The 17,160-nt window shown below is 40.5% G+C and overlaps 1 protein-coding gene across 1 annotated transcript in view; it reads left to right on the forward strand.

Annotated features, from left to right (window-relative positions):
* Positions 1-3,932, forward strand: part of PROS1 (protein S) — a 105,420-nt gene extending 101,488 nt beyond the window's left edge. The window contains exons 14-15 of the mRNA XM_082244265.1: positions 1-227; positions 3,362-3,932. The exon at positions 1-227 is cut by the window's left edge and continues 5 nt beyond it. Of these exons, the coding sequence (XP_082100391.1) occupies positions 1-227; positions 3,362-3,504 (370 nt within the window). The 3' untranslated portion in view covers positions 3,505-3,932. The remainder of the gene's footprint in view (positions 228-3,361) is intronic.
* Positions 3,933-17,160: the final 13,228 nt, after the last annotated feature.

Here is a 17,160-nt window from a genome sequence, read left to right on the forward strand (position 1 = left end):
CATTGTCAGCATTGAGGGCATCACAGTGGCACGACTGTCAACAAAAAGGATATGTACAGACAAAAACCTCTACATAGGCCTAACAGCTACAAAGTCAGCTCTGGATATCACATCCGATTCCTACACTGAAGTCCGCTATGCGAACAAAGAAGAAATGAAAACGCAGTTGTCTATTTTGGATCAGGCAATGAAAGGACATCTGGATACATATTTAGGAGGAATTCCAGGTACTTTTTCCTGACACCATGTTTTTGAGTAGAAGGCAAATTTCTGAGCAGACAAAAAGTATTTAAAAATCTCTCCCTCCCTCTGTTGCCTTTGACTGGAGCTGAAGTAGTGCTTCAGTATTTCTAAAGTGGTTGTAAAGACTAGATTTTTTTTTATTAGAATAACAAACATGTTATACTTACATGCTCTGTGCAATGGTTTTGGCCAGAGCAGCCCTGATCTTCCTCTTCTGGGGTCCCGTGTCGGCTACTGGCTCCTCCTCTTCTCTGTGTGCCCCTACAACACCACTTGCTATGGGGGCACACAGTGCATGCTTGCTCCCGAGTTGTGTCTGTTTATGCAGTCACGCTCCATGGACACACACAGCAGGGCTTAGCCCCGCCCTCTACTTCCTCCTCAAAATCATTAGATTGACAGCAGGAGGAGTCAATGGCTCTTGCTGCTGCCCGAGTCCCTGTGGGAAGAGGAAGAGAGGGGAGAGCATTGCTGTTCGATGAGCATCCTGGTTTCCATCTGTGGGGTGCAGCCATTCTATATTCCTATAAGCAAGCTTCTGAAATGTACCAACAATATTAATAGCCACCAATGAAATTTTGCTTAGCAAAATAATTGGTTGTGCTTGGAAGAATAAATGGTTAGCGCCGTGGCTTCAGAGAGCTGGGGTCCCGAGCTTAGTTGCCAGTCACGCAAGAACACTGCATAGGATTTGTATGTTACACCCATGTTTCATTGGCTGACAGATCAGCATGGGACAGGATCGGATTGGCTTCAGAAAAGGTATATATACTGATTTCTTCTTTACAGTGTTAGATAGGTTATCTCAGATTGTAGATGTCTATAGATGTAGAGATTTTTGCGTTAGGGTGGACTTATCCTTTAAGCAAATGTAAGCAGCAGTGTTTTGAGGTCCTTCAATGTATGTTTAGGATCCTCTTAGTTACTATGCATAGGATCTAAAGCAGAGGTCTAAAATTTACTCGCACAGCCAAGTTTTTACTGATATTTCCAAAATTACAATTTTAAACGCAGATTTCAGTATTTAGGCTACAAACAAGTACAACATGCAATTAGCAATGTGATTTAAGGTAGATACTGTATTAGAGCAAAAAAACATATTTATTATTTTATTTTCAATATAGTAAGTTGTAGGTAGCTCAGGGACAGGGCTCAGGAGGGCAGAAAATTAGAATGGGTGGCACACACACACACACACACACATAAAACTGATTCTCACAGTGACACTAACAGCAGTGTGCAGCAGCACAGGTCACTGACACGACACGTCCCCACTAAAGTCACAGAAACAGTCTCTTTCCACATCAGGTGGTCCCTTCAGTCCACTCCAGTCCAAACAGCACTGACAGTCCCACTACCCGCTTGCCTTTCTCCCGCTCCACAGACCCGCACATGAGGCTCCAGCCGCTCCACTCGTCTTCCTGGCACCATGACATCATACAAAAACACTCAAGCACTGCCTCCACCAAACCCGCCCCCCCCCCCGACACTGCCCAAACACTGTAGCAGACACTCGGATGGTCTCGGCTGGCTCTGAACCTGAACTGTGCATTTCCAAGCTGAGTGTCAAAGCCAACTTTTCCTGTCACTGGTATTTACTAGCTGGAGAAAAGTGCCCATTTTTTACTGCCTGCCAGTAAAAATACTGACGGTTGGCAACACTGTCTTCATTTGTAAAGTGGAAATTTTCCTTTGAGTTTAAAAGTACTATTAATGTTTTGGAAAATGCAGGAACTACCTGTTAGAGTCTGTGCCGATGAGCTTAAAGCCTTAGTCTTTTGTTGCATGATAGTCTCATATGGAAAGTGAAGAGGTTACTTTCGTATGAAAATTCTCGTACGACAGAATTCAACTTCACAAGTGATGTCCTGTGTTGAATTGTTTTGTTTGTATTTTTTAGTTTCTGAGCATGCCTAGTCTTGCTCTTATGATTTTTTTTCGGACGAAAACTGTACTAATTAAACAAAAATCGGACGTTGTGTTCACGTACGAATAAAATTTTATAGCACATCCAGTTTTTCTCGTCCAAAATGTATAATCGACTGTCAAAAGCACTATACTAACGATCCCAAAATCGGCAGATCGTTCGTCGAACTAAATTTTACTTCCTATTTTCTTATCATGTGTACGGGCCTTTAGACTTTTGTTGATGTCCCATCTGAAATCATTCAGAGTTCATTGACAGGTGCATTTGACCTGCAGTTGATCTCTTTCAGAACTGCATTTGATCTGCTTCAAGCAGGATTGCATTCCTATAACCTTTTTGAACTAAACTAAAAGCTCACTTTTAGCAGTAGCTGTGAATGAATGAACTACAAGTCCTGTCTTGCACCACCACAGATGGTTTTGTAGTTCTCAGTAAGGCTATAAAACAATCCACTGACACTTCCTCTAGTTCAGTAACTTAAAGTCAGTACCTTGGTACAGACATAGAGCTGGATAAAGAGTCTGCAGGAGCTTGGCATTGCACCATGACCCAGTGATCGTGGTTGCAATGCTTTGTAGCCTGATTTGCAAAAAAAATAATAAATGTGCATTTCTTTTCTTGCAAATATATGTGAATTTCGTTTTTTTTTTTTTGTTTTTTTTTAATGTAGACCAATCCTTTAACTGCATATTTAGCTGTGCTTAGAGCTCAAGTTTAAAGCAGAGCTAAAGTCTACAGGGTAGGGGTGAGGCTTTGCCATTTTGTGAACATATACACAGCACACTTGCCTATGAGAGTATCTTTCTCCAACTCCTACAGATCCAAGCTCGCAGTCCCCTGTTGCTATCTTCTCCATCACGTTTTTTTGTCTATTGAATGATCTAACACCCTTGAGCTTGTGATCTAACTCCAAGTTTTATTCTTAGCATCTGGGGGTTGCCAGAAATGAGATGAGCATGTATACTGCACTGTACATGCAAAGTACAGTGTACACACAAGCAGAAAACGTGGCATGACTTTTCTACCAAAAACTCTACTTAATAGCAATTTTTCATTTTGGAAATTTAGTCCTGCATTACAACCACATTCTACTAAATTTCATTAAATCCAGGTGCAAATGTAGGGTTTAATTATAATTAACTTCATTACTTACTAGAAGGTTAATAATACTATATTTGCTCTTATCAGCAGATATCCCGCTTACCGCTACGCCTGTCTCCGCCTTCTACATTGGTTGTATGGATGTGGCCATCAATGGAAATCTGATAGACCTGGATGAAGCTGTGTTGAAACAAAATGATATCCGGTCACATTCCTGTCCTTTAATTTCATAGTGTCCAGGAATTGTTTGCTTTTTTTTTTAATTTCATTGATTTTATTTTATTTGTATTTTTTTAGCGCCTACTACTGAATTATCAAACGTATTTGATAACAGATGTGCCAGAATTAAATATTCTTTATATTGTACTTTTACTATGCTGTGAAGGAACCAAGTGCTGAAAAAATTCCTATGTGCTTTTCCAGCAACGGAAAAAGTATTGTAGAATTCCATTTAAAACAAAATTACCTTTATAGAAAAATACCATGTTTCTCATTTTTTATATTTTTGAGTTAAATAAGAAGTCTACTAATGCCCATTCCCTTTCTGCCTAATATAATCCATCGGCCTTATGTATGACATCTGACTGAAGTGCAATTTCTATTTCATAATTTCATCCTAGCAACCAACTAGCTTTTCCCTTTCCTGTTCCTAAAGTAGGCTGGGACATGTAAAGCATAAACTCATTGGCTGTCTAGACAGTAAGATTGGGGATGATTTACCAAAACTGGAGAGTGTAAAATCTGGTATAGCTCTGCATAGAAACCAATCAGCTTCCATTTTTTTTTTGTCAAAACTTAATTGGCTACCATGCGCAGTTTCACCAGATCTTCAGTTTTAGTAAATCAACCTCACTGTTCTTCAGTTAGACATCATTGCTAAGGCCAGTAATGTGATTTCAGAAGAACAATTATGATATGGCCTTACAGTGTTATGTCACTGCAAAAAAAATAAAAAAATAAAATGTACAGAGCACAATTTAAATTATTTTTGTAAAAAGCTGGGTGGTTGCTAGCCTGGTCACATGACTTGTGATTGAATTTGAACATCCTCTTTTTTAAGTTCTCTTTGCAGCGTTAAGGATCTAACTCAGGCAGGCACATTTGACTTGAATAAAGAATACAGACCTGTCTTCAGTCTTTTCTACTCGGCATGTCTAAGCTGGGTAGGTCAGAAACAGAAAAAAAAAAGTAAAGTGGTTATAAAGTTCTAAAACAATAAACATGTTATACTTATCCACTTGCCTGCTCTGTGCAATTGTATTGCACAGAGCATCCCCGAATCTCCTCTTCTGGAGTTCCCAGCCAGTGCTCTTGGCTCCACCTCTTCTGCATGTGCCACCATAGCAAGCTGCTTGCTATGGGGGCGCATGTGCAGGATCACTCCTGAGCCAGGCTGTATGTGTCCATAAACACATACAGCATGTCTTGGTCTCACCTCCCGCTCCTCCTCACAGGATTTGATTGAGAGCAGCAGGAGCCAATGGTGAAAGAGACCATTGCTGCTGCAAACAGGCACAACATTTGTTTGAGAAAGGACTCTGGTAAGAATTAGAAAGGCGAGGGGCCAATACATATAGGAAATGTATTAAGGTAAAAAATGTCTTACCTTACCTACTTACCTACAACCACTTTAACTTTTCTCTTTGCATGTGTGCTTATTTATCTCTCTCTGAAGTAAGGACTGCCTGCGCTGTGCAACAGCAACCAAATTTTCAAGCTGTCATTTTTCAGTGCTAACCTAACTTTCATTGCTTGCTGTAGGGAAACACATGGGTATTTTTCAGATGTTTCGACAAATGAGGAACAGACATATCTTTGTTGAAAGCAATTGACCATAAATGGTTTTCTCTATTATCTATTGAAGGACGCAGGAATTCTTGAACATCTAGATTATACTGCTGCCTAAAGGTGGATGGGACACAAATAGGACAGCTCTGGGTATAACTCCTTCTATGAACCTCCATGTTTACAATCCCCCAGTCCTAAGGCTAGGTTCACACTATTACGGTTTCCCTGCCGCCATATTTGCATGGGCACAGCAGCCCATTTGATGAGTGTATAGAGGGGTAGGGAATTGGCGCTGCCCAATAGGGATAATGTGATGGCGTCACTATAATGGATACTCAAATAAATGGAAGGTACATAAATGTATGGTACATATACACATAAAATATCAAAATTATATATGGAAATATATATATATATATAAAATCTCCAATGTATTCACAGTACGAATAAATATATAAATATAAAGTGCTTAGTGATATAAAGTGCAATAAGGGTGATGTGGTATTGTGCGAAAGATTATAGTTAGTAAATTATATGTATCCACACATATAAACACAATAACATAATAAATATATTAGACAAAGTGACAATAGTGAATAATTATTTTATTCCATAATATATAAAATAATTATTATTGTCACTTTGTCTAATATATTTATTATGTTATTGTGTTTATATGTGTGGATAGGTAGGTAGGTAATAAAGGCTTATAATTGTCAGAAGTAATTACAATTGCACAAAGATTTTCCAGCATGCAAGGCCCAATAACTAATCACTTTGTTTACATAGAAAACTACCACTGTTGCCTAAACCTCTCACACCCATTGGCGAATTAAAAAAAAAAGTTCATAGCAGTGGCAGTGACTCCTTTAAGCTTAGGAAGAGGCCTCATCCTTGCCATCCTTGATAAGAGACTGTCCAAGTGCAACCATCTTTATGCTGGCCATATACACCACATTTTGTAGTTCATTTAGACTTTCAATAAGCTTGAGATCACTGGAGTGACCAAATACCATCAAATGATCTAGTGTTTAGGTAATAGGCTACCTTCATTCAAGTTGAAAATGACTTTATGTGGCAAATATGTTCTTATAAACCCAGCTGCAGTGCCTGCTGTCACATTTTGTTGTGCAGGAGATCTCTACATTATATCTTTAAAGGGCCATTACTTATTGCTGGTCAGATGTGTAAGCTATTGACAGGTCTAAAAACATGCAGCTGGTTGGAGTTTACACTCCACACTTTTTATTCAACTACTGCTAAAAGTATCCTACCTTGTGACAACAGTGTGGGGAAGGCAGTTATCTGCTCCAGAATATCTCTCCCCCTGTGCATGAAGCCTGTTCAATTCCTCCAAAAAGATACGGCTTTATGAGTTTTGTGTGAAGGAAATCTAGTGGCTTGCACAGAACCCTGTCCTCAACCCTACTTAACGCCATTACGTTGCATTACAGTGCAGATTGAAATCAAGGGTCTTTGTGTCCAACATCAACACCTGACCTCACAACCTCTAATGTAGCTGAAAGGCACAAATTCCCACAGACGCTCTTCAAAATTGTTTGGGAAGATAAGTCGTAGATTATGCAATTTTCTTTCCTTCTACTACGGGTTGAAGGAAAGAAAATCACTTGATTCTCCTATCAACACACTCAGTGTTGATGGGGGCTTTGTATTCTGACAGAGGTTTTCCCACCGTCAGAATAGAATGAACACTGCTGGCGGCATGAGAAAACCCCAACAGGCTGATTGTACTGAATTTGATCGATAGATCAATTTCAGTAAAACAACCCTGCCCATAGATGGATCAAAATTCAGCCAGTTCCTGCTGAACCAGGCTGAATTTTGATCTGTATGTAGGCAGGTGCAGTCTGTACTCCCCACCGCAGGTTGCGCTCGTCCAAAGCGGCAATGCAGAAGGAAGTTGTGAGGAACTTAGTTCCTCTATGTATGACTTTCTGTGGTCACAAGGAGAGAGCTGTCTGATTGGATGCTGGTGCTCTATGTGACTCCAGCGGTCATCTTGGGTCAGGCAGAGTCTATTTAAGACCCTAGCTCCATGGTTTGGCATGCTTTATGCAAGTGGCTAGTGTAGGGACAGGTTCCCCGCCTGGCAGGGACAGTGCTGAGAGGTAGGTACAATGCACGGACTGTGTCTACCTCGCTCCAGGAAGTCTCTCATTTGGGTGTGAACTCACCAGGCCACATTCTGCTCCCTGTGGTAGATGCTGTTGGCATCTTTAAAGTCTACAGACCGCTGTTACAGTTTGTAAGGGGCTCTGGTCGGTCGTGCCTTCCTACCGGGCCTAGTTGTACTGTGTTGAATCTTTCTACAATATATTGCTATTGCCTAAAATGGACTCTGTGTGTTTCCTGTCCACCACGCTGCACCTTGCTCACTGGTCTATGGCTGGTAGAAGCTGTCTGAGCAGAATGAAGGGTGACATAGCTGAAAGGGCAATGGAGTGGGGTGATACTTCATTAAATGACCATAGTTTTAGAATGGGATATACAACAAGCTCATATAAGTGTGAAACATTTGGTCATTTAGTGTATATTTGTGAAGTTTTCTGGGATTCCTTTGACATATCTCTTTAAATATATTAGGTTTTATAACCTATGACACTTTTCAGCACAAGTGCTCCTATTAACGCATTCTCTCCTCCACAGATGAGGAGCAATTAAGTGTAAAAAAAAAAAAAAAAAACTTGTTTGAAGTGAGAGCAGAAAAGTAAAAAATGTCTCTTCTGAATCCTCTGCATCTTTTTCAATAAAGACTAATTAGGAAATGATTCATCTATCAATTCCCATAATGTCTTCCAGATAATGTTTCAATTACAGTTCCCATATGAATACTTTCTTACAGTATAATAGAATAATCCCTTTAAAACAAACTCCTGTCATAATTGAATGAACTGCACATTTTATGTGGAAGAAGTACAAACTGTGCTCGGGGCTGTTTTATGACATAACTGGAACCAAGATGACGATCATCCAAATAGGTACCGCTACCTTGTAAAACAAGATTAATCTTCTAAGTTCAAGCAAATTGCATATAAAGGCTAATTTACTGACCAAAGCTATAAAAAGCAGGATTCATTTACTATTGTAGGTCCAAACTTTATGTAGCAGTGCTTTTTCTTTCGAATGGTACACCTCACAAGAAATAAGTGTTCTGCATATGGTTATAGTGGCATCATGAAGGGACTCTGTGAGGATCAGGATGACAGAATTGAGAAGTATGGATGCCTCATTAAAATGTCTCTAAAACCAAAACCCTTTTGATAGAGTAGTGTAAGTTTAGAACCTCTCAGGTTTTTATTGCTGAAAAAAAAAAGTGTCAATAAAATTTCTCCTGCCGTCAACAAAAATTCCCACAGTTCTGTTGTATAGAAACTATAGTGCTGAAGGTGATATTTAAGGGCCTGCATGAATAAAGTGACCTGATATCCAATGCATTCCACAGGTAATCTTACTGCCATCTAAGGTCCTGAATATATTCCAAAGCAGTGGCAATATCTTTTATTATAGCCAGAGAGGATAGTGACTAGGGGCTGAAGGTTCTGATCCACCCACGCTCCCAACTGTTCCAAGAGTGATCCACTATCAGCTACTATTTGGCGCCCTCAAATTAGTGCGTCCTATGTATCTTAGGGAGATGGTGCAATGCAAGAATAATGAGGGTTTTACTATCAAATATTCTTCTGTTTTTTTACCTAATGCTCAATTTTTTTGTCCTCTACTAATCAACTCAGATAGCTTGAACCTGAACTCATCCATGGAAATGAATGTAAACTTTAAGTTTTAGAATCATTATTGTTGGTGCAATGCTTTCTGTTTGTAGTGTTTTGAATTAAGGACTACCACCATACCCCCTTTATCTGCCTCAAGTATCCCTATATCTAAATGCTTGTGTAACTCCTGAAGTGCCAGATGTTCAGATGCTTTAAAATTACTTAGAGGGGTTTTTTTTAGTATTGTTTATCCAGTCCTTAAGATCAACAAGTTCTGGCTCTACAATATCCTGGAAGGCTTTCAAGTAGAGATGGGCTCAAGCTTGTTCGGGATCGTAGACCCATACCACCTGCCCGATCCTACCAGGAAGCCAACACTGCACACCGCTAATAACAGGCAGTGAGACATTGCCCAGTCTGTGCAGCTGTGGACCGGGAAATGTCTCACTGCCTGTAATTAGCGGTGTGCAGTGCTGGCAGGATCGGGCAGGTGGGTAGGGACTAGGATTCAGAACATGCCCGAGCCCATCTCTCTTTTCAAGTAGAACTATAGGAAACACATTTTTATTCATTTTGGATAGAGTAAGAGAGGGTTACAACCCCTGACAGATTTGTTTTTGCCATCTGTTTCCCATTGGGGAGATTTTCCTGCACTTCCTGTCTCATAGTCAAAACAGGAAGTGAGCAGAAATCCCTGAAAATTAAGGGAATCCCCTGGGGCCCACTGGTTCACCAGGACTAGTGTCCCCATTAGAAGATTTATCTTGGTTACTTTTCTGGGGACAACCCAAAATTTGGGGTTTTCTTTTACTTTACTTTCTTTTTCGATGATAACAGTAAACAGGACTAACAGAGGATGAATCTCCCTAATGGGAGCACAAACAGCAATACGAATCTGACCGGTGGTCTAATCCATCTTCACTCTATTCAAAACTACAAAAAAAAGTTTTGCCTTTAGTTATATTTTACCCACTTAACTCTTGGCATGCACTGGGTCAAAATATCTGCCTTTTTAAGCCCCCATTCACACCGGCGCGGCATAGAAATCGCACTACTTCAGCGTGATTTCAAAGCCACACATCAGTGTAATTTGCACTGCCGATTTTACTGCGGCTTACGACTTTATTTAACAGAAGTCAATGCAAGTTATAGCGAAATCAGAAAAAAGTACAGCGGGAACCTTTTTTAAAGTTCCTGCAACATGAGTCGTGCCTATTTGAATGGTTCCATTGCCAGCAATGAGGTGCGACTTGTCATGCGATTTATACCTGTCAAATCGCACCGGGCCTTAGACAGCGTGTTGTCAGAAATACCATAAGTGCTGTCACAGGAATCAGATTAAAGCCTCTGCAAGCCGTACCTCCCAAGTAGATTTTCAAAGAAAAATGTACTGGGACTTCTGCAGTCATCAAGGTAATCAGAGGTAGAATCCTCCACTAAAGTGACATCAGAAAATGCTTTTTCAACATAATATGTTGCAGAAATATATTTAAATCCAATAATGTTGAAAAAAATATTAAAATGAAAAGTAGGGGCAACTGAAAGTCCACTAGGCGTCACTTCAGATAAATTCAAAACATTACTAGACTGTACATTCAGTCCCTTTGATAACTTTTGCATTGTGGGTTTCTCTTCTGTATAGGAGATTGACTTATTTATCCTGGTGACCAATAATATGGTGACCATGATCCTTATTTATCCTGGTAACCATTATAATTGGTACCAAAACTCCAAATAAGTGCAGAAATAAGGGAAATCTTCCATAGGAGAACATTTTCAGAGACATCCGGTAACTTCGAATTATGTCTACATATCAGGAATCAAAGGTAAATTTCTGCATTGACACCCAGTTGGGAAAAAATAGCTGATAGGGGTTGTAATGGTTTCCTACTCCAGAATGAAAATGTGAATAGAGTATCTGCTCATATCCCATCCCTAGCCCTCGGAACAAAGAGCCTCCTAGCCTCTGGTAACCCTCTATCAGAGTCAATCCTTACAACCTGAAACAGCAAATTGGCTACAGGATCACCACCAATATCTACTCCAGCTTCTAACCACAGGATGGAGAAATTGCAGACAGACATCAAAACTGATGATGAAACAGCTTTACTACAACTTCATGTAAGGTATTGAAATTTCACACTTCTGTAGTGAGAGACACACAGGGGCAGTCTTTTAGGACTTATCCTTAAATAACTAATTGTCAGGCTATTGTGCTGATTCTTTGACTAAAGCTGGACATTGATGGGTAGAATTTCAAACAAAAATTATTGTAAAAAGAAGGTTCTAAGAAAGTTTGTTCATTTTTCTAATCATTAGTGGTGTCACATCGATGTTTGTTTTCGACCGCAGTAACAAGAAAATTTGAAGGTTGGGAAGAACAGGTCAGAAGTTTTTTCTTGAACGAACGAATTTCTAACAGTGTATGTAGTTTTCGTTCAGTAAACTCTGTTCATTCTAAAATCAAAATTTAAAAGCAAATAGAATCTTTTAAACAACAAACGACTTTTTCTAAGGATTTCCATTTGAAATTCTATCCATCTATGGCTAACTTGAATTGGAACAAGTATGTAGATCAGGAGTTTTAGCTTCACTCTTTTTTTAATTTGCCTATTTGTTCAATATCAGTGAATCAGGAGTACCAGACAGTTGGTAGTCTACGGAGGTCAGGATTGGCAGTCTCCCCATTTCTCTCAGTACAGGTTTCCTTTTAAAAGTGAAACTTCATTCCTAAAGAGAGGATGTGGCTGCAACTGCAGAAGATTAGAACAATTGGGATGCAACTAAGGAAAAATAATTCTTTATGAAACCCCCACCCCCCCCCAAAAAAATAAAAAAACAGGTGTTTGATACATAGTGCTTTAGCAAATTAAAGTGTTCGTAAAGGCTGAAGTTTTTTTTACCTTTTATACATACTATGTATGAAAGTAAAAAACCTTCTCTATGTAGCAGCCCCCCAAATACTTACCTGAGCCTGATCTTACTCCAGCGATTTGCATGAGAGCCTCAGCTCTCCAGGGACTTTATCCCCTCATTGGCCATTGGCTCCCACTGCTGTCAATCACAGCCAGTAAGCCAATGAGGAGAGAGAGCAAGCCTGCTCAGGTGCCCCTATTGCAAGCTGCTTGCTCTGGGGGCACTCGGCAGGAAGAAGGGGCCAGGAGCGCCGATGGGGGACCTGAGAAGAGGAGAATCAGGGCTGCTAAGGTAAGTATGACATGTTTGTTATTAGAAAAAAAAAAGAAATGTAATATCACTTTGATTGTCATCTGGTTAGAGTTTACCTCTATATTAAATGACAAAATATCTATAAGGGCTCATGTACACTGCAACTTGTAAACGGCCGTTTTTGAGCAGTTGGGCGTTTTTTTCAGAAGCCCCTGAACCCTCCTCAATGTTATCTTATCTGTCCATGTACACTGGGTTGTTTACAGTCATTTACAGGCAGTTGAGTTAAGTGTAGTTTTTTGGAAAGCAATTATTTGCGTTCAGGACGTTCAGAAAGTGTGTTTACCAGCGTTTTAAACGCAAAACGCGACCGAACGCGATGTCCCGCGTTTAGCGCTCGCGTTTTTCCATTTTAAAGGGGAATGATTTTTTGACCTCTAGAAACGGTTCTAAACGCAAACGCCTGCTAAATGCCCACTAAACGCGGGTGCAAACGCGACACAACGGACGTTTTAAACATCCTTTAAATTCCAGCATTTAAGGGACTTTTTAAAACGTCCCGTGTACATGTAGCCTAACTGACTATTCACATCATGACCCTTGTCTGCATGGAGTTTGTATGTTTTTCCTGTCTGTGGATTGCCTCCATGTGAATTACTTTGCTTTGTCAATGACTCTTCTGTGTGTGTGCACATGTTTTTGACTGCGTGGCTGAGATTTTTTTTTTTTTTGCATCTTGTATGCTTTTGATCTTTTGTCTGAAGTTGTACCATTTTGTCCAATTTGAAGAAAGTTATACAGTTCATATATCCAGCCATCCACTAGTCAAGAATTGCATAACACTCAACAGACCACACTAATGTTCATGTACTTATCAGTTGAATAAAAAATATGTGATTTGCCAAAAAACTGTCTTGCCCAAATTGCTAATATTCAAATGAATGCCATAATCTCCAGCAGGCATGTAAGATTGTGAACTCCATTCCAAGGCAGATACTGCATACCTCCCAACTCTTTGACATGAAAATGAGGGACACCTATTAGTGAAAGTATATAGCCATACCCCTTGCCATTTCCCTTAAAGGAGAATTATACAAAATAAAGGTGAGTTTAACCCACAAGTGCTTTTACCATTATTATTCATTTATACTGGCCTTTGAAATTTACAAATCCAGCAATTTAGAAATTGGATGAAAGGCTCAGCATCCTGAAACACTTTAATGATATATAAATAGTGCATTTTATCCACAACTACATAGATCGGACAAAAATAAGGGACAAATGAGAAGGAAACAGGGATTTTGCTCCAAATCAGGAACAGTCCCTCAATCAGGGACAGTTTGGAGCTATGGATACTGGGTTCCACTTCAAGAACTGCAGTAAATGTCAGCACTATAGAAATGAGCAATAATAAAATAAGTACAGTATATAGAGTACAGATTCCCAAGGAACTGAATAGCATAGAAAAGGGCAGAAAGCTGGACAAGTTATTGTCGTGTCAATAGCAGTTTCATACAGTATATGCACAGCAAAGGCTGAAAGCAAGTATTGATCCACCAAGGCCAAGAAAAGTTGTATGCTCTAGCAGCATCTCTGTGTACAAGGGAAACATAATAATTCTAAGATTAAATTCATGCAATTCCTGTAAAATAAAGTTGTATTGCTTTGCCAGTACAGAAAAAGGGTGGAGGAGGAATACTCTTGTCACTGCGAGAGACAGTCTGCACAATCTAGTAATATTTGGATTTCTTCCTGCTTTTCCTGTACAGTACAATGGTGTGTTTAGATACTCTTACATCTTCTTTCCACTGGGTGGTGCTAGTGGGTTTTCACAGATACTTATTTTTAAAATGTTTTGTTAAGTGTTAAGGGGGGCTTTGACTTTATAATAAGTAACGTAAAGAGTTTAAGAATAATTTTAGTCAAATAACCTCTTCGTAATGGGGCTCTTGTAAGCTTTTTTCCTGGATTAAGTATTTTGTTCTTTTTTTTTTAAGAACCCATTTGTGTTGTGATGATAGATGCTAAAATGTGTGTTTTATTGTCTGTTATTGCAACGCATAGTAATGCTTAAAACTAAGTGTATTGTGGCGCTATTCATATTAAAAAGCACCCAAACGCACAATAATACAGATGCATCCTTGTGCACTACAATGAAAAAAATAGTGCATGTCCATGAAATATACATCACATATAAAATTAATGAGCTGCCTTAACCACTTCTGGACCGGAAGGATTTTCCCCCCTTCCTGACCAGGCCATATTTTGCGATTCAGCACCAAGTTACTTTAACGGACACAAATCAAGTTCATTTTTCATTGCAATGCAATTAATTCATTCATCGCTTCTCGGCCTTTTGGCTAAGATCAAGTGTAGTATCTGTTCTTATCAGTTGGTATGGACCCTGATGGTTAGTATCGGCAGGGGCTGAAATGAACCGGGGCGCTCTGGGCGTAACTGGAGGACCGGGAAGTAGGCACTGTCAGAGAAAGCCGGATGGGTCCGTTGCCTTCTGATTTGAATAGGTCCGCCCCTGTCAGTTTGAAGGGAGCGGGAAAGCCGGTTTCGCCAATTTTCCGGTTAGTACTGCTCCTGGATGTGATTGGTAAGGAATGGCGGATGGTGGTGGGGGAACCTTTCCTCCTGGGTTGAATCTGGCCTTGCAAAAGGCTTGTCCCCAGTTGAAGGCAGGTTCTCCCTAAGCTGTCTAAAATTCTGATGCCTCCTGATGGGATAGGGCTACACTGGGTCTGGCCGGGGGCTGAGACCGAAAAAGCCCGTGGTGTACGTGCCCCTGGGGTGGCAGCCCAGGGGTGCCTCAATCTCACTGGTGAGGGGCAGCTCACCTGAGTTTTTGTGGCACCTTGGTCACTGCACCATCACACTTTTTCAAGCACCTGCCTCTTGGGGTGGGCCTTTTGGCCAACACCAGAGGAATTTTTTATTCCTGGCCGGGGGGCCTGCCGAGGTCTTGCACTTAGGCACTACCCAGCACTTCTCCACTTCCCTTTTCCCCACTCTGTTTTTTCTTTGTTTGTGTGTTCACGTATGTCCCTTTTTGGTTGTTTTGTCACTTGGATGGCGTAGGTCCTCGGGCCTGCCCTGTAAGTCTTGGGAGGGGGTGGATATGGCCTTTTGGCTTAGTTCGCCCTCCCCCATGGGGTCTCCCTTCGGGGGAGCCCTACCTAGTACTCGGGGTGGGCTGTTTCGGCAGTCCCCCTGAAGAATGGGGTCTGCCCGGCTTCGGCTGGGTGGACCTAAGTGAGTACCTCAGTCCCTGTCAGGAGCTTCGCGCCCCGGGGGATCAGGGTCAGGGCCCTTCCTCTTCGGAGGAGGGCCATGTGTGTACGCCTTGTGCACTTTTTGTGTGTTCACGTTTGCGTGTGTGCACTTTTTTATGCACCGGGTGTAAGTCTTTTGAGTGTGTTTCACACACCACGGGCTTGTATGCCTCTCTGTTCACTGACTAAAGCGAAAACTTGTAGGAAAGTGTCAAGATTTTAACTTTCATAAATTAGGACCAAAAAAAGGAGAATCTGATTGGTCAATAGACAGAATACAAGTATTTCAGACGTTTTTGTATATGTGACAAAAGGTTTTTATCCTTTCTCTTTACTTCATTTATGAATGAGCAGAGAAGAATATATTTTATCAATAAGCAATATTTTGTAACTTCATTGTTGAAAATTAAAGAGTAACTCCACTTTTGTTGAGAAAAAAACATTCCCCTCTGGGTAATTTACGTACATTACAAGGATTTTAACAAACTTTGTTGCAGATTCCTATCTTTTGTTATTCTGAAGAAATCCCTGTTTGTTCAAAGTGGGTCAAATGGGAGTGGTTTCATAATTATCTATCATCTGTAGCAGCTGCAGAGCACTAATGAGGAAATCTGCTGGGCCTGCATCCCTTTAGACATGTTCCTATTGGGAGTATCTCACCAAGAATGACATTTTTGTAGCAGGGGATAACAGAAATCTGACTTGTATCTTAGGCAGACTTCTGGGAAAATTGGTGAGCCAATCACACAAGCAGGAAATGATGTTTCTGGGGTGTGGTCAGTACACATTCTGTGTACAGAACAGCTCCAGGAAGCCATATTGCATGACATTTATAGAACATTACAACAGCTGCAGATTGAAAAAGAAAGGTAATTTTTTAATAACATTAAATTACAATATGATGTGTGTCACAATTGTATACAATATATTGTTTTTCTTTGTTTGCTATTTTTTTTCCCCATGAAAGTAGAGTTACCCTTTAAATCACACGATGACATTGAAGAAAACATCAGCTGCCTTGGGTAACTGTTTTGATTTTTTTGTTGAATATTATTTAGGCTGATGCTGTCACTTATTTGCAAGAAAACCTATTTAATAGAAATCTTATTACCATTTTCATTAGAAAAATGTTTGCTTTTGTCTAGGTGATGGCCCTTAATTTAATAGTAGCAGCTACTCATTAATCATAAAAGGGGATAGCAGAAAGAATGTACATTTAGTTAAAAAGCTGGTTCATCAGCGTTATCACTCTGCAAGACAATCGTGTCCCTTAAAAGTTTGCTCCCTTTGTAAAAATGGAAAATATTATTTAAAAAAAGGCAGATTATATTCATTGACTTACTATATAGCATTCTGTGTATAGTAATCATACTTGTGTAGCCAGGCACTGGGCTACAGATGAAGATCTCTATAAGTATAAATGCTTTTGTCTTTATGCCCCTTCAGCTGAGTTTTTAAAGTGGTTGTAAAGGTTGAAGGTTTTTTATTATCTTCATGAATTCTATGCATGAAGATTCACCTGTGCTGCTCCCCCCACAGCCCCCCCCCCAATACTCACCTTAGCCCCCTTTCAATCTAATGATGTGCTTGGGAAGAGCCAGGAGCACCGACAGGGGACCCAGGAAGAAGAAAGCAGGTAAGTATAACATATTTGTTAGACCGGGTTCACACTAGCGCGACTTGGTCGCCTGACAAGTCGCGGTGGGTCGCCTGCCTTAGATTAGCACAGGACCCGTTCTAACAGGAGCGACACAAGTCGCTCCGACTTAGAAAAAGGGTCCTGTACTACTTTGGGGCGACCTGGAGGCGACCTGCATAGACTTCAATGATATGAAGTCCGTGCATGTCGCGCCGAGGGCGCCGAGGACTTCACAGGTCGCCCCAGCAAGTAGCGTCGCCCCTATGTGAACGGGGTCTTATA

The sequence above is a fragment of the Pelophylax lessonae genome (assembly GCF_965119305.1).
Source record: "Pelophylax lessonae genome assembly, chromosome: 2".
NCBI lineage: Eukaryota > Metazoa > Chordata > Amphibia > Anura > Ranidae > Pelophylax > Pelophylax lessonae.